Raw genomic sequence first — 21647 nt, forward strand, 5'->3', positions numbered from 1 at the left:
TTACGTAAACTATCAATGCTGAAGGGCTTAACAATTTTGCAATGGAATGTCAGTAATTCTATTTATTGTGAGSCTATTTTGTACTTTCCAATATTGCCCCACTTCAATGCTCGTTTTTTATTCATCAACGCACTTTTATTGATCTCTCTATGATTTATTCTCGTCAAATTGTTGATTCTGACCTTTTGAAGGAAAATACATATGAAAGCAAATATGGTAATTACCTCAACTTTTCACTCACCAAGTGCACTCGTGGCCATGCACACCTTACCACTATACTTTCTGACATTTTTTTCGGACTTCGTTCGTGATTTTTTTCAATTTTTTTTTTATGTTTTTTGTAAGCATAAGTAAACTAAATTATTTTATCTAATTATGAATACAGTTTTTAATWTATTACCTTTAATGAATAAAACACAAATTAGCTTTTCTGTGCTAATACAAAAGCGGCCGATTTTAGTGTTTTTAAAATCAGACACCTACTAAACTTCGCGTTTCAATTAAAAAGTTAAATAAAATAAAATATTGCTTTCAAGTATAGTGTAAATGAAATTAAATTTAAAAAAATATATATAATTTTGTCATCGTATGTGAGTATCTCACATTTCGACCTCATTTTGTAAAGCTCACTATCTTGCAGWTGATTTATCTATAGCTGAACGTGTTTTGTTTTTAATTCTTAATATTCTTGATTAAATTGTGTCTAAATAAAAAATTTCTTTACCGCAAAAAGTACCGCTATAAAGTGTAGGTGAGGTTTGCGTGGCCACAAGTGCATTTCAAAATTTATGCACCCAAATTATGCAACATTAAAGTACAGCGTCAGGAGGCCAGCTTTTGACACATACACATACGTGCCATGAGTACCACATATGCAATGCACGTAATTACTCCATAAGTCACATATACCGAAATATGCTTTTGTAAATGGCCACATTCATCATACGCCCTGTGGTCCTCACATGCAGTATAATTTATCGCAGAAAAGGGGCTAATATTTTACAATCAAGAAAAAATTTAAACACATAACAGCGATAAAAGAGCAATTAAATTAAAAATAAATTTAATTTATTAAAATTAACAATTACTCCATTTCCGGAGATACTATGATCTTTTTGAATAAAAAAAATTTCTCTATGAAATGTAAATAAATTATAAAAATAAAATTCTAAAAAATAATTCAAAAATGACCTTCTATAGAACTAAAAGTCAATATAAATGGAAAATTTACGAAAGACACTGACAAATATTCAGAAATATAATTTTTGCCAAASGCATTACTGCAGCTGAGTTAACAACGAATTAACCTACTCAATCGCCTGAACAATTCAAGATAGCGTAACTGCTTTTATAATATTTGAGAATAGTATTGACTTTTATTTAAAACTAAATTAYCAAACCTTGGGGGACTTTAAAATATCAAGTCACGTGTGAAAATTTGTAATGGCATAAGCATCATTTATAAGCTTATTTCGTTGTTAATAAAAATTCAAAAGAAGGGTCGCCTTTTCAAATACTAGTACATTTTAGCACGTGAAAAAGATATAAGCCAATAAGTGCTTCACATAAAGGTGTTATAAAGTGMTTCTATGCATATACATAAAAACCACATGCACATAAAAATACTTAAACATATTTGTTAATTATAAGATAGGGAGCTATAAAAGCTCCTACAAAAGATGCAAAGGCACATAACAACATGTTACACAATAAAAAACAAGCGTTGAGAAATAACAAGCACAATAAAGATAATCGCAATCTAAAACGTTTATGGGAGCCTSGCGCGCTAAATCAGCCCACTGAGCACTCCCTGTACAACAGCACGCTAGCTACCACATGCATTTCCCAAGCTCCGGCGCCTAAATTCACACATATAACAATGCCATACATACAGCAGATAGAGTCTTCTGTTTCACACGCTTCCGCAATAAACATAAATTCCACAAAGAAMCGTTGGATAAGCAAAACAAAACACTTAGCAAGTCGAAATAAAATACCACAATGAAGTAATCTTTACTTATTTTCACAGTGAAAATAAAAACAAAAAGTAGCTCKCAAAACCACAAATATCCCGGAGTACGTGGTCGCCACGCGTCTTTTATATGGCTGGRTAAGGCGTACACGTCCCGTTGATCAGCKACGCTAGGCCKGTAGACAATAACAATGAACGCCTGTTTGCTCCCCTGCAGGAAAATGAGGACTGCTCGTGAAGAAGTGGTGTACTACTGCGGGMAAAAAATAGTAGGATTCAACAACTGTTTCGAGAATTGGAAAAAACATTGCCACAAATATATTGGGGGGATGATTTTGAAGAATAAGTTAAAAACTCTAAAATTATGAATAAAATCTTACTATTTTTTGCTCACAGCAGTTTGTAACTTCATAAAATTCATAGCCAGTTTAGGGGCTATTTTGCAGAGCTGAAAATCTATGTCCCTTCTTTGGTTTCTCTTCTTCAAATGAATTAAGTTCGGCGGTTGGTTTTGGGCTTGCCTGCCGGGAGCATACTTAAACTCTTAGCAGCCAACAGTTTTCCCGAACCTGTGTTGGCAGTGGATGGGAGGTCATGCTGTGAAGTTTTCCTCTTCTCAGGCATTTAAATATTTACGGCGTGGGCACATACCATTGTTTGTATATATTTACGATTATTACATGTATTCATAATTTAAYAGACGTGACCAAAATAAGTTGCACACGTGGCCACAATTCACAGTTTCGAATGGCCATTTTGGTTATGAAAAGTGGCTCAGCGGATAGCAAGGTGAAAGCTTGTTATTAAATGTAATTATTATTTAGAAACACTGTTGCGAAAACTGAAATTCTGATAACGCAGAATTCAACAAGTATACAAGAAAAAGCTTTCATAGTTTGATTTTCGTTCAGCAGATATTAACACATTTATTTTGAAGTTTTTTTCGTTTTCGACATTTCCATTTTTTCAGATGCTTTTTCGGCCACACGAGGCACTATTTTTAAATTTTAAATATACGAGTATTGCTACACTAAGTTAAGGTTTATTTCTAATGCTCGAGATTTACCCCATTCGTCGAACATTCCCCACTTATCCTTAAAATCTAAGTATGCCTATCATTCCTCCGTGTACAATGGCGATGGTTTTTTATATTTTCGGCAACGTTCCAACATCAACCGCTCTTCTCGTGACTCACTGCGTTTTCGCTGGAAATCATTCATATATGTGCTCATATCACGAACYGACGCCTCGTGCGCACGTTCGCAGTTTAGCCGATGTATAATGCCAGTCTTCGTTGGCTGATTGTAGTTTCTCAACATTTCTTCAGTTTTTTCAAGCAATTTTTGCCCACTGGCGGCCTCGGCGCGCGCTTTAGCCGGTCGTATATTGTACATGACGTCCGATGTTGTTGTCATGTTCTTCAAAAACTCTTCCGAATCTTTGGTTCTGAAGTGGGTGTCCATGCTGTTGAGCCTATTGACAAAGGCTTGTCTTTTGTATTCGTGATAGTTCCATTTGTCCGCCGCTGGCTGCTGGTAAGTCTCAACATAGAGACTGTGCTCTGCGGGGCAATTGGAGCTTCCATAGATACCCGGTACGATGGCTTTCTTGTCCACCATGCGATCGCAACGCTCCTCAAACCAGTTTCCGACCAACACATTCGGATTAAAGTATTTCTGYGTCAGATGATCGAAAGCAAAAAGCGCCATTGTGGTTGTGTGTTTAGTCACTTTGAACTAAGCTACATGCATGCGTGCAGCCAAGGTCAAGGATCGCAATTTTTACCGTTGCCGAAGTAATTTGCGCTAATAACTACCCCGCTGATCTAAATGATTTTTATTCTAAGGTTTTTGTATCTTTTTCTATAAAACTACTACTGAGAAAGCGAAAATTTTCACTTAAAATATTTTTTTTTTTCGAAATAACATAAATCGAAAAATTACTGTGATAGAAATTTTTTGTCAGCTTCCAGCTGAGTTTAAAATGCTTTTCGAAGCAGTCCGAAGGTAAAAAATGTGCAATTTACACATTGCCGTTTGCCAGAATTTGCTCTTTTGTGCGCTTGAAAAAGAATTTATTTTTTCTTAGAAWTCCTTTTCACTGGTGCATGAATAGATGAATGGAGCAATGCATAGCACTTGGCTGCTCATCTCAATCCTTTGCTGCATCGCTTCGCTATTGAATTGGCAATTGAATCTGCCAATATATTACGCTCCAGTTTCTTCGATTGAATTCACAAACATACACATATTTGTTTGGTTATTTTCTGATATATTGGTGCATAGCTGCATGAAATTGTGTAACCGATTTTGTGAAAGCTCTCAGAAATGTATAAAGTGTTATACTCAATATATTTTCTCTATTGATCTGYTCATCTTTATTCTTCACACATGGGAATTTTTATGTACCTTGAATATTTATTTGTTGCCTTTCTATTTAAAAAAAAGAAGCAAATAAGCTCTAAGGCAGCCCGTTTGATGGAAGGTGTATATAGATATGGAAATTGTCTTCACAGCATAAAGTTGCTCTTCACAGAGTTTTCTTGAATTTAAGAAATTAATTAAAGATGTTATAAATACTTAWACCGCAAACTTCGCTCAGTCTTTCGATCATTACATATTCACCTATTGAAGTCAAAAAAATTTGTTTGGTAAATTYTAATAGTCGACATGTGTTGCCCATATTCCCTTAATGATCTGGAAAGACTTTGCAAGTGCAACGCTAAAGAAGATGTTAGATCCACTAGGAGATCAAAACATTATTTTAATAACTTTAAAGAGGCTCTAAGAGACTCTAGTGATCCCAAAGTCGAGCAACTGTCGGTATATTCCTTGTTGTAAGCCCTCTTCTTGTCGAAACAAAAAGGCTTTCCTTTAATTTCAGTGATCTCCACTTAGAAGACACTTCAGTGGAGATTTTGGTATTTATCTTTGCAGAGGAAACCCCTCAGTTGTTTARCTTGAGGCCATCTGTATAGATGATTATCTTTGCGACATTGTCTACCTSCTTCCTTTGCTACTCATCTCTGGAAGAGAAGGCAATATTGGACATCTTCAAAAACATATTTCAAACAAAAATGCTTTATAATTTGAAAGCATCCCACCTTTAAGCGATCAATTCGCTTTTAAAACTATGTGAGTTAACATTTTTGGACTATTAAATGAAAGATTGATCACATAACTTCGAGTAAATAGAAAACTCACCTATCGACTGAAATAAATTATATACTTAGACAATAGATTTTTAATTACCGATATGATTTCTAGCAATAGTTGCTATTTTTCCAGTTAAAAAAAAAACGGAAAATATATTTTGTTTTATGTTTGTTATAGCTGCAGCATGATTGAAAGCAACGTGAATTAAACAGAATAAAAAAACTAAAAAAAAAATATTTTTATATTTTATTTATAAAACACATTCGTATGCTTGTTGGCATCCCTYCAAACACATCGATGCATTCACGTAACCTTTAATTTGCGAACATATTTCCATTGCGAAGCATTCTTGCGAACAGCACTTACCATTCTTTGACATTCAGATATACTTTTATTTTTTTATTTTTTATTTCWAAACTTTATAGAATTTCCAYTCAATCGCAGTGCTTTCAACGCTTTAGAAAATAGAGCATGTCACCAATATTTAATTCATATTCACCGCCGCAAGCCAACAGCAATTGAAATTTTTTATTCATTTGCATATTGGAAATTCAAAGCGAAGGTTAGGCAAGCAAAGTGTTTGTTTTTATTTCTAAAAAAAATATGCAAATAACCACAAATACACGTGTATGAAATTTCTGTGTGTACATACCTTCATATACAAATGGTCTTCATCAGCTTTGGCCGCAATTGAATTGAGAAACTTAGTGTGTAAATATTCTCTAAAAGGCATTTGTATACACAGTTGGAGCGTGGAATATTTCAAAGCGAAATATTTTTAAATAAATATTTTATTTCTATAAAAATGTTATTATTATATATTCTTTTTTTTTAACGAGTGTGTATCAGCTTCTCCATTTATTTAACTCAAATTCCATTGCCGTCCATTAATATCGTTAGGATATTTGGTAGTTTTAGCAAATATAAGCAATTTTGTTGTCATTTTTATTTTTAAATATAATTTTTTATTATTTCCTGTTATATTCAATAGTTCTTTGAAATATGGTAACAGCTTCCTAGCTTTGTATTGAATATAAAAAAATCAGGTATATTTTATACTCGCMGCGCGGTCAGTAAAAATCATTAAGAACACCAATTTCGATTTTTTACACTTTGCACACTTCCTTTTCACACAAATAAACTGCACATTTTTCGCAACTGTCGATATCGAACCACTATAGCACAAAGCTGCTATACAAACCGGCCGAAAATATAAAACTTTTTTATTTGAGGAACTACCTTCACTAAATTCAGCATAGATTACTTTCTAAGTCTTCGCTGCAACTGATTTGCGAACTGCCACACAAACTGACCGATCAAAATCAAGACAAAGATCTTTTAATACCCTTTTATGCCGTAACAACTAGCTGTGAAGAGTGCTATAAATCCATYTCGGGGTTCCCTACCTTTTTAAAGAAATAACCACATAAATTCGAAACTTCGAACTTTCTTTGGCATTTATTTTTTGAAGATTGGTAACTGACGAATGACAAGCGTAATGTTTTGCTCCAAGGTCTGAATCGAAGCGAGACTTGAAAACAAATGTCAACGAGATCACGAGCTTCAATTTCAGTTGGTTATCAGTCGGTTAGCATGGCGCAATATCGGTCGCCAAGATGGCTACGTTCGCAGCAACATCATTTTAGAAGAAAGAAAGGACCGTTGATTTCACCAGGACACAAACCACACCACACACACTTTTTTTTGATGGAGTGGCAGCTTTTGAATCTCTTCAGTTTGCTCTTCGTCCCAAATGCATCAACTTTTCTTTTTTACATACCCAATGTGAAATAAATCAGAAATTGACCTCATGACTGAACAAAATTTACCTCGACAATGTTGGATCTTTTAGGAAGTTTTCAAGAGCTCATAGAGCGAAGCTTCAGTTTTTAGACAACCTATATTTTCTACACTTACAATTTTAGATCTTTACGTAAAGTTCGCTAAGTCGTTCCGCACGTCAGTCCGAGTTGCTGCGATTGGCGCCAATCGTCTCCCACGGACTTCGTGTATACTCTACATCTACGACTGCTGTATTTTCTTCACTGAATATTAACCAATAATGAATTCTGGGTCTCAAGATGGGTGATGGCGTTGCGAATATTACGCTCAGTAGATCGATTATGTTGACCATAAGCTCAGCGAAGCGCGTGAGACACATTCTTTACAGAACGGAATTTTTCGTAACAAAGTTGAACGATTTGTAAACGTTATTCAGGCATAAGTCTTTCCATGATCAAATACCTTTACTGAACAAAAATAACATGACAACTTAACTGACGCGTGATCTGTCAAAAAAAGGCTATTGAAATAAGTATCACTAATGTTTTTCTCGTTTTTTCATTTTTTTATTTTTATTGCGTTCCATAATAATATTTAGAATTTATATATTTTTATGTTTCCTTTTATGGTACATTGAATAAAAAATTAGTAAGTTCTGGCCCGAAATATTTCATTCTCATGCTATTCAAAAACTAAAAAAAAAAATCATCAACAACTCTAGTAAAATTATTTTTCAATATAAAATATTGGATTACAAATTAATTGCCTTAATTACTCGCAATTTAGTAACGTGAAATCTCTGTTTTGGAATATGCACCAAAACTACTCGCAATCAAAACACCATAAGCCGCTGAAGCTCCAACCAATGCTTTTAGTGCTTTAATGTTATGATGTGCCGAGAGAAAGGGGCTATCAGTGCATTTCAGTTTGAAACTTTCCAATGCTTTGGCAACGCAAAATGGCTACTAGAAAGGCAAGCGAAGCCACCGTTATCAGGCAATGGGCCAACGAGCCAATGGCGAATAGTGTGATTGAAGCCATGCAACGCGACTTTTTTCTGCTAAAAGTGCATTACAGATGCGTGTGATTACTGTCCGTTAGTGTGCTCGCATGCCGGTATATGCTGGTATATACATAAGTTGACGCTAATGCCAGTTTGATGCCTTTTAATGTAATTGTTGCCAACACTAATGGAATCGTAACGCTCAATGCGCGCACAGATGGGCAACAACAATAACAATGCCACTTACGTGTATCGAAAAGTGCATGCAACAGCTATGGTGCTGCTGGAAAATTGGTTTACTTGAAATTTACTTGTATGACTTTTAAACTTTTTACTTCACACATCAACATTAAGCGAGCTTTTATTTTTTTAATTATCAAAAATTTCTTTAATCACAATGTAAAGTGATTAAACCCCCAAAAAATCGAATATGTCCAGTTTAAAGTTTATGGGATTTGTATATATGTATACCAATTCGAAAGTTAATTAGACATTTTCATATTCGCTTACATAATATTTATCAAATATTTGTAAACATTTGAACTCGATCAATACTTTTCCTGCCGGGTCACACTACATCTAACTATATGGGAATGCGTGATTGCCAAGCACGCAAGTAAAACTTGCAATTCGCGAAATGTGTGGCTATTATGCTAGTGCAGCAGCTGTCAACTGTGGCGCTAAAGCACATGCCACTTAAGGCCTACATCCGTATAGGCATTACTGTTATCGTACACTGGCTCTAGCCCACCAGCAATGAGTGGATTGCTGATAGTGGTGTTTGTGGGTTGCAACCGAATTCACTTAATTTTCCGCGAATTCAGTTCCAACTTAACTGTTTAATACGAAAATTAGGGCACACACTTGCAGTTATCTGGTGATTTGAACCACATTCAAATTAATGATAGATTATTTGTATTCACTTCAATATGGTAAAATGTAAACCAGATGGCTTCAACTCAACTGCATGTTCGTTGATGTTTTGAATTTCGGTATTATCGATACGAACTCATTTCGTCAAAAAAAAAGTTTCGCTTGAAGTAACGAACTTCAACTTCTTGTGGTATCACAAATTGCAAATCTAGGTCAGTTGGGTTGACTAAAACATCAAAAACTGCTACCAAGCAGCAGGTCATAGGTTGCGCCAGCCCAGAGTTAAAATCATTTAAACTGCATTTTCGATATCTGCCGTCACTACGGAAGTAGAGAGTTTGTGGTAATGACTCTTCACCTCACTTAATTAAATTTTGTTCAACGATGAGGCTTTATGGGCATGTAAGAGAGTACAATTGCCGCATTAGATAGGAATTCAAGAGCTGCCACAGTTTGGTGTGGTAGAATCAACGGTCCATATTTCTTCGAGAACGATGCCGGTGTGAACGTAGCTGTCAATGACAATCGATAAGCGACTATTTCAGGTCTGAAAGTGAAACTTGTGGTCTCGGCGACATTGGGTTGCAACATTTCGCCGCCACTTCCCACACATGGCAATAATTAATGGATTTATTGAGAGGACACTTGGGTGAGCACATAATTTCAAATTTTTTGCTCTCGCTTCGAATCAGGTCTTGGAGCAAAACATCACGTCTTCGAAAGTTGAACTCAACCGATAGCAAATCTGAGGCGTAGCCGCGGCTAACATTTGAAGGAGAAAATAAATAAGATATATAATAAGAAAAAATAAATGCCAAAGAATAGTCTTTCGAATGATAATATGTAATATGAATTCCCATTAAATTTTTAGTTTCCTCGAAATGGATCACCCTTTATAACTTATGAATATTCAACARACATTATTTAAATGCCACTTAATTTTCAATAAAATTTGGCTTACTTGGTGTTAGGTAGTTTCAATAGATTTGAGTGATCACGAAGGCTTTTCGAAGGCGCARTACATCACTTTTGACCCTGATATTTTTGTTATCGTAATCGGCAGTTTGGTGGGATGTCTGAAGATATGCGCTCCCAAGTGTTTAAGGCTTGACAATCAAGAAGTAAGTGTTAAGTTGTTTCTAGCTCATCTTCTTCCATACAGCTCCTGGTAAGATTTCTACTTCTGGTAAGATTTTCCAATGGTCTGTTAAAAGACCCACAACTAGGTTCAGGTTTGTAACACTAATGAAACTTCGACAGCAAGTAGTTTAAGTTTGTAATATTAAAAAGTATCTGAAGAACAGTTGTTTTAACTTTACTTCGACTGAGTAGAGTTAAAAAATAGTCGGGTTATAGGAGTATAAGTAAATATATGTACCAATATATAAAGGAGACTTTAACAAGCGGATTAACAGAAATGCTTTGTTCGAATAAGCAACGTCAATTTAGAACAGATCTATGGTAAATTAGGTTAATACCCGTTTCAATTAATATCACACCCTAGTAAAAGGTAGAAATATCGCGTGTTTTACTTATATAGTGCGAGTAGTTTATGAAATATGTATGTATATTAAACATCGTAGAAGGTAGACTTTTCAAAACTACAAAAAATGAAATGCGCTCCTCCCAGTAAGATACGAGACAAATATTACGAAACCACTTTATCTCGTGTCTACCACTTCATTTCGAAGCACTTTGATCTACGTTTGCACATTCGAAAAAAAAAAACAAAACAAAACAATACGATTGAGAATTTAATCAGAAATTAATTGCTGCAATTAGCTGTTGTTATGGTGGTTCACCGGTTGCCAAAAAAAACTTTAACACGTTTTGTACACTCTGTTCAACATAAGAGAAATGTTTATTCTAATTAAATAGATAAAAAGTATCAATGACGTTCTAAAAGCAGAAAAACAAATAACAAAACCTAAAAAGAAATATGAAACGAAATAGTATAAAACCAATTAATGTGTACACTTCAAATAACAGTTAACTTTTGAATCAGTGATCACTATACTTACATGCATACATACGTCCATATACTATACATAAAATACGCATTCACGCTTATCTCGCACACTTGTTGCGGCAAAATGAGTGTTGTTTCACCAATTTTACAAATAACTGTCTCCTCGTCATACATGCGGCTTGTCATAAAAAAATATATGTATGTAATCAAGAAAGCGCACATTGATCCATAATAATAAAGCAATAAAAATATTGAATTGTTGTACAGACTTAAATGTGAACCATAGAATAAATTGAAATATTATTGCAAACTAACTGAGAGCCGCACATCGTATACGTGATTGATAGATAGCTAAAGCTTTTGCAAGAGATAAAGCGTTAACTGACTTTGCTGACGAATATAAACACTTACATATAAATACATACATATGTACTATATGAAATAAGAGTAAACAAAGAGAGACGTTATAATGCCTCTACTAATAAATATGCCATAGGCAGTGTGATAATTCGATCAAAGTTTTAAAGCATACTTTTACGAGTGGCGCCATCTTATTGAAGCCAAATGTTGCCGACACCACGAGCTTCAATCTCAGGCATCAAATAAACGGTTATCATAGCGCAATAGCGGTGGCCATTTACGGTTACGTTCTCACAGGTATATATTTTGAAGAACTTAAAAACGTCGGATCTTTTTGGAACTTTTCAAGAGACCATAGAGCGAAATGATGTCACTTGGAAAGGTCGATCGCGTCGCCTGTCAAAAAAGGCTACATCTTTATTTTATCTAAAATTGATTAATTACCTATGATGCATATATACAGTTAGAAAAAAATTTACATCCAAGTAAGACAGTTGAAAAAAAAAATTATTTACAAGATTCGATATTCTGTGAAAATGAATATGAAAACAGACGACAATATTTATGCAAGTTTGCAAAAAAAAAATTATCTACAAATGTTATCTAAATAAGTGAAGTTTGTGGAATTTCCTATAATTGATTGTTGGCAATATTGTGTATCTTCACTCTCAAGTGCACTTCCGGCCCCAAAGAAAGCGCAGAGACAGCTACGCACGAGAGACTCTCACGCCACAGCAAATAAAATTCAGCTTGCAAAAAAAAAACCGCTTCCTCGATCAGCTGTTGCCATAACTCAAGTTAAATCATTTGAACAAGCCGGTGCAAGTGCCGAAATTAACAAACATGACTAAGCACATGCCGACACCGATACCGAATCACCGCATTATACACAGTATTTACTCACTCTAATCACTTCAGGTCGTCAAATTATTCTGCTGTTGTGAAATGTTCGAACAAATTTATAAAATATACTGACCAAGTGACGTTTGCAAACAATGAGATAAGAGCGCAGGTGATCGTTGTCCGTTCCGAAGGTTACGCATCATGGTCGACACCACGCAACGGCGAGCGCGAAAGCGACTTGCAGTATCGGCGGTGGCATTACCAGTTATGAAGCATTCAGCAAACACACTTTCAAATCGAACCGCCAACCGTCAATCCGTCAGCCGGTAATTATCTGTTGCGTGACGTCATATCGCCACCGAGATAGCGACGGAGTTGGTGACAAGCAAAAGCATCGCATTGGGTCAGTTGAACACAGCGTGTAAATAACAAGTGTCGACTGAGATAAAGTTTTAGCGCAAACCAAAATAACAGCAAACTGCTTCGGCTAAATTTGGTAGTGCGAATCAGTTGGCCACTGCGCGTGCCGTTCAGTTACAGTTATTGCGTCTCGCTACTTCCATATTGATTAGAGAACGCTAAATCACACAACAGCTCACCGATTAGTATCAAGTATTGCCTGATAGAACAGCAAGCGGTCGAAGCTAGCCTTTCTTCGTTGCTAAATGAGAATCACTCACTCAGAACCACAGCTGGTATCAGCGAGTTCGGACGCGCTGACGAAACACATTGTCTCACTGGCGTGAAGAATTGTGCAGAAGCTTTAACACTTTATCAATTGTTATTAATCAGAGACAACTATCTTTGTAGCATTGCTAAGATTCGGTGTTGTGAAATTAAAAATTAAAAATATGTATAGAAAATATTAATACAATTTTGAAATTATTTTTAAAATAATAGGTATAAGTGTCTCGACGAATGAAAGTGTTAAGTTTGGTCTGTTAACAATACTGACGACCGATTCAAAGTACCAAAGAGGCAACTAAAGGACTATTTTCTAAAATCAAAATATATAATGTGCCTTTAAGTGAACCCAAAACGAGACGCCATTTGATCACAGCGTGGACTAAGATTAATAGACTGCGGCGGATTTGACACGGCAACCAAAAACAGTCCTAAACAGGTAATGAAAGTAGCATTAGCAAAATATTTTTGTTATGCATGTATATATATTATATCTGTTATATCCGTGTATATGCATAATTAACATCTGTCTCCACAGTTATCTGCACGGCGTTGATGTTTTTATGGCATTTAATTGATATACCCAAAAATGTACACTCAAATATTACACACCCTGCAGCTCCAGCTATGAATTTCACCATTTCTGTATAAAAAAGTATATAGAATACCCTATAGGAAATCCAATACCAAAATATTCAATACAAGCTTGTTAGTGGTTCGATATTTTTTTGATTCAAGAGAGGGTGGCCAAGATAATTTCTTTCAAATCTTTGTTCCAAGTAAAGTGTTGATAAGACAAGAAAAACGTGGCAGTTTGTATGACAGCTTTATATCATTGTGGTCCCATTTTGGTGGTTCGAAACAAATGGTCAGCTTTTTGGAAACAAATAGCGATATCTAAACGCTGAGGAACTAGTTTCCATGTATAAAGACCTAAATCGACTCAACTCGTCGCGCTGATCATATATATACACTGTTGAGGGTATACATATATACAATTATTTGTTCAACCTGCACACGAAGCAGGTTGTTATTTTTCATTGGGGGTGTTTTTTCGTGGCGAGTACCAAACCAAGCACACAACTATGTAGGGGGTGTTTCGCCTTCTCACTTTAGCTCACCTTCAAACGGATGTTCTTAGGCTACCCAGAGGATACTTGGTCAAAGACCGGAAGTCTTGAACTGCTTGAGTCATATGTAAAATAATCGTTTCTGGCCACTTCCAAGTGAATGGCAGAACTTTCTTCACTTCAGTGATCTTCTACACATAACTCCATCCATCCTCGTAAGAGGTTTCTACGCCAGTAAAGTAGAAGAAAAACAGACACCCTAGACCATTTTGCTTTGAATTTCGTTTAGAGCATTTTCCATTAGCGTATTCCTCGAAAATCTATATATGAAACTAGATTCAGAACATCTCTAGACGATAGATATCAAAAGCATCTGCCGAAACCTGATTTTCGAGTTAACTTTTCCTTTTTTATTTTTCTTTCTTGGCACCTCCTTTAATATTATATTACTACAGTTTCCACATCTATTCTTAGCCCCAGATTTTATTAATTTCAGAATCTCTTAATTTTTATAATTAAATATAATTAATTTCCCGACTGAACTTGGCACTAAAGTGTGTATTTACTTGAGTACTTTTCCGCTACTGAAACTACCCTTAAGTAGTACATGTAGTATATTTGTACATACATATATGTATTTATAATTCTTAAGCATTACAATTTACAGATAATTTACAATAATATACTTATATTGTATTCGATTGAAGAATGACAATTGAAATTGAAATGTTATCAGATGCAACACCCAGCTTTGATTGGCTTTCAAGTATCGGCCTTATGTCTGAAGTGCAATTATTTTCATTCACATAAATAAATAACGCCAACAGTGTTGCTTACGATTTAAACAATGACAATTTTTGAAATTATGAGAAAAAGCAACCTCTTAAAAAAATTGTTTCGATAAGCGGAAAAAGCGGTTTTATAAGTATGTTGCAACTGGTGGGGCTTACTTCTACTAGTTCACTGATTTAAAAAGCTATTTCGACCATTTTTTTTATGAAAGTTTGGAACTGCAGCTGTCAAACTCGTTGTATTATTTTGTAACGCTCCATTTTTACTAAGCCTAAACTTTTCGCTGTAGATTTATTTTTTTTCAGCGTTGTCAATACTTTACTACATAAATGGCGGCAAATTTCAATCTTCGGTAATTTTGAGACACCCTGTGTTTAATTTCAAACTTATATTAATTTTGAGATACCTTTTATACACATTTACATAGAACAGTAAAAATATCGTTCGCCGATTTTTCAGAACACCTACAGTAAAAGCTCTTTTCTTACGTTTCTTACGCTTGACTCCGATTGAATTCTTGAATTCAAGTTGTCCCTATCTACAATATTAGCTGGATTCTCGTCACCTCCACCACTTGTGGGTGTCGAAAAGTTATCAGTAAATTTGATTTTGTTTCCAATTTTACCTTCATAATTATCATTTTTTAACTACTATTCTCTGGTGATGGCGGCTGTTTCGATATCTCCTTACTTTATGTCATTCAAACTTTAATCTTGACATTATCAGCCACTTTAAATGTGGAATGCAAATTAATTAGAAGATTTTTATTATTATTTGCGTCATTCTTAAATCATAACAATGAAAGGAAATGCACGAGACCGTGTAAAACATACCTACATCTATTGGAGTATAATTGACAACCTTGACATGTGGAAACTATGCATTTCTTGCAATTGTTTTTGCTGTACCTATTAATTGAATGCTGAAAGATAATAAGTTCTTTTTATCAGAAGTCGCTTTACTGACAAGTGCACTCAATATATTTCCAAAGCCACTTGAAAGAAACTGCTCTCAAAACTGATCACTTCGATGCTTTACGACACCAGAATCACACCAAAGTCGTTAATAAGTCGTTAATTTTAAAAGCATACGTACCCGAAATCGCGCAGACAGAGATTATTGAAATGAAAAATTACTTTGAACTCACACGACCTGAGCGTGAAGTCGATTAGAATGCTTCGAAACGTGTGAAAATAAACACGCACAAAATAAATTGATAAGCAATTGTTCATGAGTTCAATAAGTTTTACGGGAGCTTAACTATGTATGATTTTTGTAATTATTTGTTAATTTCTATGTGGCTACTTCATATTTGAAACAATTGCATTTTTGTTATTTTTGAATCCAAATCAAACGTTAGTGACACAGCAATATTAGAACGTCATATCAAGAAGCTTGACATAGAGGTCTCGGTATAGCACAGATATATTAGAAAGATTGAGGTTTTGCACTGCGACACATGGTCTATTGTCCCGCGGTATAGCATAAAAGTATGATGCATACCAGGGAATTTCCAACACTTTTTACAGCTGATTATTATTATACACACTACATATTTTTGATTAATTATATGGCTAATCTTTATATTTAAAAATGACGTGTCACATTGTTTGTTCGCGATGGACTCCTAAACTACTGAACCGATTTTAGCAAAATTTAGCACACAGTGTCCAGTTCGAAGCAACTGAGAAGATAGGACAGTCAAAACAATTAAAAAATAAAAAATACAGTGAAAGCTATATTAAATTGTTCTATGTCAGATTAGACTTAACAGTAGAAAAGTTCACACAACGCATACATTATGCTTGTCTCCTTCGAATATCAGATTCCGCGACAAACAAACCTTGCAAATGGGGACTAAAGAATCTTCGACGGTACTCTTACAGGGCCCTTAAAACGGCTATGCGGTTCGGTTAGTGACCAATGTTGGGACGTTCGGCCACACATGGTCAAGTACACAACGTAAGTGCAACGTCAGAAACTAAAATAGAAAGACTACAGCCAAACAAATGAAGATTGTAGGGCACTAAATAAGAAGAGCGAGACATTTCCAACTTGTCATATTATCCAGTAGCGGTAGTAGTAAGAAGATCTCATGTTCACCCAATAAATACAAGAAGTTACCAAAGTGTTTAGTAGTTTCAAATCTTTTAAACCAGCCGGAACGGATGGTATTTTTCCCGTTCTACTACAGATCGTTTCAGATCTATTTATATTTATATATTTTGGGACACTTTGTTCATTAAATTATTACTTCTCCCCGACAGGGAACAGGAGCGCGCTTTTGTTGTATTCCACTCGCAAAAGAAGTTACAAACTAAATAATGCAGTCATCCATAACCAATTTTTGTACATAACTGAAGGTGTCAAGTGGACTTCCACTCTAACCGGCAAATCCATAATGTCTAGTGAATAGCAAAGCGGTAATTAAGGACACACGCAGCGACAGTACTAAGTCCCATTGCGTTAGGTTATGCAAGCAGGCATTAACTGGGCTTTCGGTAGATAAATCGGTTAATATCGTCTGGGTACACGGTCTTATAGGAATAAAAGGAAATGAAAAGATAGACGAGATGTTCCGCTCGGGGGCAGCTGAAATCACTATTCCACTAAGTTTACCCAGACATTCAGCTTCCTCAAGGATTGGAAAAGAGTCAAGATTTACCAAATTCACTGGGTTGGTGGATAAATTTTAAATTTGTTAAGTACTTAATGAAGGTTAATTAGTTGATTCAAATCTAACCACCTTTCATCAATATTAATATAAACTGGCTAAGACTGATGATTGTCCTTGTGATAATCAAACATGCCTACAAATTTTCTCAATTTGCGTTCAATAAAATTTAGTTACACAATTCAAATTCCAACTTCTGAATATTCGTCCACAATTAAATTAGCGGCAAATTTGCCGACATGATAAGATTTTATAAGATTTATCTTTTCTTTTTGCAGCCTACATCAGCCGAAGAAGACTATAATAATCACATATTATTTATTGAAGCCAAAATATTGATAGTATTAGTAGTATTGTAAGCAGAACTAAACTTAGAAAATGAATTCTGAATTAGCGAAGATAGAGGGCAGCACGCTTGCGCTCTCACCACTCATCACAAAAGCGCTGAAAAAGAAGCCGACGAAACCGCTTGGCGAACGCAAGAAAGCCGTGCGACGACAGGTAATTATACATCATGCATTCAATTTCCAAATTTTCCACTGAAGTTTACTTCCCATTTCAATTTCAGGAACTTATGGTGCTGCTTGGTAACACCTGTGTTGTGGCGTCTGGCATGTCGGTCGCATTGCCCTCCGTTTCATTGGGTCAACTGACAAGTAAGGATGATATTTATCAACTCAGCACCGAGGAAAGCAGTTGGTTTGGTAAGCAGACACAATCTTATAACGTATTAGTAGTAATATACTTGCAAGTAGTTTGTAATTTGGCTGCTCCTACAATTAGCTTATTAATAGAGTCGCCGCTTACCATGATATTTTTGGAGAAAGTTAAGGTTTGATGTTCTTCTTACAGCATCCATCAATAGTATGGCCTGTCCAATTGGCGGTTTGATTGTTGGTTATCTGATGGATCACTTTGGTCGCAAGAAGACAATGCTGCTTACCAATGTAGTTGGTGTGATCGGTTCGGCGTTGTTAGCCACGGCACCCTACCAAACTTCCAGAGATGCTCTTTTCACTCAAATGTTAATTGGTCGCTTTGTGTCAGGTAAAAAAAAGTCGCTTCATTACTTATTGTCAAAAAGACTTACTCATTCCATTTTACTTCCTTTCAAATAGGTCTTATGATGGGCGCAGCGCTGTCGCCCATTGGCTCTTACGCGGCGGAAATCAGTTTGCCGCTCATGCGTGGTCGTCTGATTTTAGGCTCGTCCATTGCCATAGCCACGGGCATATTGCTGATGTATGTGCTGGGTTTTCTGATACGCGTAAGTAATTAGGTCAACCAACCTTTAGAATGCCTCAGACAATTACAGACTATTTACGAATTCTATTGCAGGACCAATTTCAACTGGTTTGCCTCATTTCCGCGATTTATCAATGCATTGCCTTTTGCTGTGTTTTACCAATACCGGAATCGCCCAGTTGGTTGATGCAGAAAGGTCTTGTGGAGAAGGCGCGTAAATCGCTGAAGTATTTCCGTGGGCTCTCTGAGAACGGTAAGTTGTGAAGAGTACACTCAGGTAATACGTTTCTGCGAGTAACACATTTTCTCGTGGTCTTTAGACAAAACCACCTATGACGAGTTCGAGAAGGAATTAGCAATGATTAAAAAGAACTCCGACCAGAGTCGAGAAGCTGCCGAAAGCGAATCACTCTTACAGGCCATACGTTCACCCGAAGTACACAAGCCACTCATCATGATGATGGGTTTTTTCTTCTTCCAACAGTTCTCGGGCATTGTCATTGTAATTGTATTCGCTGCACAAATCGCCACCAGCGCCGGTGTCTCCGCAGATCCTATGCTCGTGGCCATCTTCGTCGGTGTGGCACGCATCACCACTACCTTCTTCATGGGCACGATTTTCGAGCGTTGGGGTCGTCGGCCAGCAGGTATGCTCTCAGCGACTGGCATGACAGTCGCCATGTTTCTACTAGCGGCTAACGGCTGGTGGCCTGTCATCGGCGAATATTTTCCACTGTTGCCAATTATGTGCATTGTGCTACACATCATATTCTCCACTTTGGGAATGCTGACACTGCCATTCTTGATGATCTCCGAGGTGTTTCCACAGCGTGTGCGTGGCAGTGCCAACGGTTTCACGCTGTTCGTGGGACTCACATTCTCGTTCTCCGTTGTAAAATTGTATCCCAGCGTAGAGGCGCTGATCGGTACGACGAATTGTTTTGCTGGCTTCGGTCTCATTTCACTACTCGGATTAGTGTTCATCATTTTCTTCGTGCCTGAGACAAAGGGCCGTACATTACTGGAAATTGAGAACTACTTCCGCACCGGACGACGTGTAACGAACGCGCAAGTGGCGCGCCGCGAGTCCCAGATCGCAATAGAGGTCGCCGCGGGCGTTTATAGTTCACAGTATGAGCTGGATGAGGTCATCAAGCGTCTGAGTAAACTGCACGAAGACTGTGAGGCAAATGAAACGGATGATTGTGCGTAAAATATTTTAGAGTTATGTAATCTATTGTAGGAACTTATTTATGAATTGTTTGGTTGTAGAATATATTGTAATTAAAGTAAACATTAAATAAATTATTTATACTATGATGCTTACCCGAGTTTCCAATTAAATTTGTATGTCATAAAGGAGAAGTATGCTGAAAAATTAATAAAACAACAACTTGAAAGACTTTCGGTGGTTTCTATTTGTTATAATACGTACAGTTTGTATTACGCAGCAAAAAGCAATATCTTTAGTACTGGATACCTTTCAAAATTTTTAAGGAACTAGTAAGCCACTTTCCAAGAACGGGCATATTTTATAATCTACAATGAATTTTTCTAAATACAACAATAAAATTTTTTTTATCTATATACACACATGTGAATATGTAAACTTTTGTCAATGTAAAATAAACTTTGATGTAGTATTCGTTTTAACAACCAGAGCTATATTTTGAATTTAAATAAAATAAAATATAGGTTCTAATAACGCTTTGCGACATCTGTTGTGAAAATTTTGCACTGATTGCTTTTAGGTTCGTACAGTACTCACTGTACGGAGCAAAACAATGTATTTGGAAATGGAACCCACATTACATTGCTTCGGTTGGTTTGCGTCTTTGCTAAGCACCCCATAAAGTTGTGGAGTGTGGATTTGTGAGGTTATTGTTGATAAGGTTTATGAAAAATATGTTGCTTCGTCCTTTGAATCGTGTTGCTAGACATACGCCAAATTTCTTTGTTAGTAAGAATGAATAAATATTTTATTTTATGTTATTTATTTTCTGTTATAGAATAATTTTATTATTAATAATTAGAGCTGAGTAAGCCGTATCCGTTTATAGGTCTCTCTATCAGTAAAGACGCAAACTAGTCCCTTAGTTTTTAAGATATCAGTCGGAAATTTTGCACACGTCCTCTCCCACAAAGAAACTGCTTATTTGTCAGAGCCATCGATAGCGAACACATAGCTGTCATAAAGACTGACTGATTCAAAAATGTATGGAATGGAATTAATATTTACCATATATGATATATTCAATAAATTTGGCATACATTATTGGCCCAGTCAACAGCAGAGTCTCCGCTCACACCACAAAATCAAATTAAAGTTCATTTTTTTCGCTTTTATGCTACAAGAAATGCATCCGTTAATTCCATTTTTCGATTTCAAGGCCTACATCGAAGCGAGATCATCCTAAAGCCCAAAACGGCACTCAGATCGAGCTTGGTGCTATTACGCATCTCTTACTGCCACAGCGTCACCTGAATCTATAGAAATACAAATATATGGCTTTTGGTAAAAAAAATTTTTTTTTATATATTTTCTTCCGTTTCTTACCATGCTGAGTTTAAATATTATTGTTAGTCCTAACGAATGACTACTCCTCATGGACGTAGTAACTCAACTCAACTGGTATCGCAAAGGACCAAAACTGGTCTGTGCGTAGCTTTTTGGCCCACCAGATTAACCTAACCCTGCTTATATTCCGTACACCTCAATTTGTCACTTTTAAGTACTTTTTTGCTGGAGTGTTTTTCGGAGTTTACTTTTTCACGAACACGGATTTGAGTACCACGAAGCATTTAGTGAAGTTCGTTCATACGAGTCGTCCTTATACCTCTGTTAATGACGACAACATCAGTAGGTTAAAAAAATTTTTCTTGAAAATTGCCATGCATCAGATAAATAGCTGAGTATTTCAATATCTCTTAGAGATCAATTCAACCATTTTGGTTACTGAAGCCTGCCAATGCTAGACTTGTATCAAAAGATCATAATCTTTTGCAAAAACGAAGTCGAGTAGAAATTCTTTACAACGTAGCTGAAAATCCTACAGTCATGAAGTGGATAATTTCTGAGAACGATACGTGGAACGATTGATTGGATATATGCACAATTCGGACAATTTAACGAATGTTGCTCCAGATATAAGACGAAACCAAAAAACCAAATTTGCTGAAGACCTTTCCAACCGTGGCTTATACTATGTGTATGAAAAATTTTAT

General features: G+C 36.0%; 2 protein-coding genes across 3 annotated transcripts; one reads left to right on the forward strand and one right to left on the reverse strand.

Moving 5' to 3' along the window:
* Nucleotides 1-3087: 3087 nt before the first annotated feature.
* On the reverse strand, nucleotides 3088-3681 carry LOC108967678. Its single transcript, XM_018931250.1, has one exon. It carries the CDS (start codon nucleotides 3679-3681, stop codon nucleotides 3088-3090), a length of 594 nt encoding a protein of 197 aa, XP_018786795.1.
* Nucleotides 3682-12509: 8828 nt separating this feature from the next.
* Nucleotides 12510-19744, forward strand: LOC108967679 (facilitated trehalose transporter Tret1-2 homolog). 2 transcript variants are annotated; one of them, XM_018931253.1, is made up of 8 exons: nucleotides 12510-12569; nucleotides 12858-13080; nucleotides 17456-17678; nucleotides 17746-17881; nucleotides 18030-18224; nucleotides 18296-18444; nucleotides 18516-18675; nucleotides 18743-19744. In XM_018931253.1, exons 3-8 carry the CDS (start codon nucleotides 17556-17558, stop codon nucleotides 19633-19635), a joined length of 1656 nt encoding a protein of 551 aa, XP_018786798.1. In that variant the 5' UTR covers nucleotides 12510-12569; nucleotides 12858-13080; nucleotides 17456-17555; the 3' UTR covers nucleotides 19636-19744. The 2 variants fall into 2 exon arrangements, with proteins under 2 accessions (XP_018786798.1, XP_018786797.1); XM_018931252.1 differs by lacking the exon at nucleotides 12510-12569 and having other exon boundaries at nucleotides 12577-13080.
* Nucleotides 19745-21647: the final 1903 nt, after the last annotated feature.

The sequence above is a fragment of the Bactrocera latifrons genome, unplaced genomic scaffold (assembly GCF_001853355.1).
Source record: "Bactrocera latifrons isolate USDA-ARS-PBARC rearing strain unplaced genomic scaffold, ASM185335v1 scaffold_195, whole genome shotgun sequence".
NCBI classification, from domain to species: Eukaryota; Metazoa; Arthropoda; class Insecta; order Diptera; family Tephritidae; genus Bactrocera; species Bactrocera latifrons.

Bases quoted from the DNA above. Each gene is read 5' to 3' on its own strand.
- LOC108967679 (XM_018931253.1), top strand. From the start codon at position 17,556: ATGAATTCTGAATTAGCGAAGATAGAGGGCAGCACGCTTGCGCTCTCA. The intron at 18,225-18,295 runs GTAAAAAAAAGT...CCTTTCAAATAG, and splicing joins AATTGGTCGCTTTGTGTCAG to GTCTTATGATGGGCGCAGCG. The intron at 18,676-18,742 runs GTAAGTTGTGAA...CGTGGTCTTTAG, and splicing joins CCGTGGGCTCTCTGAGAACG to ACAAAACCACCTATGACGAG.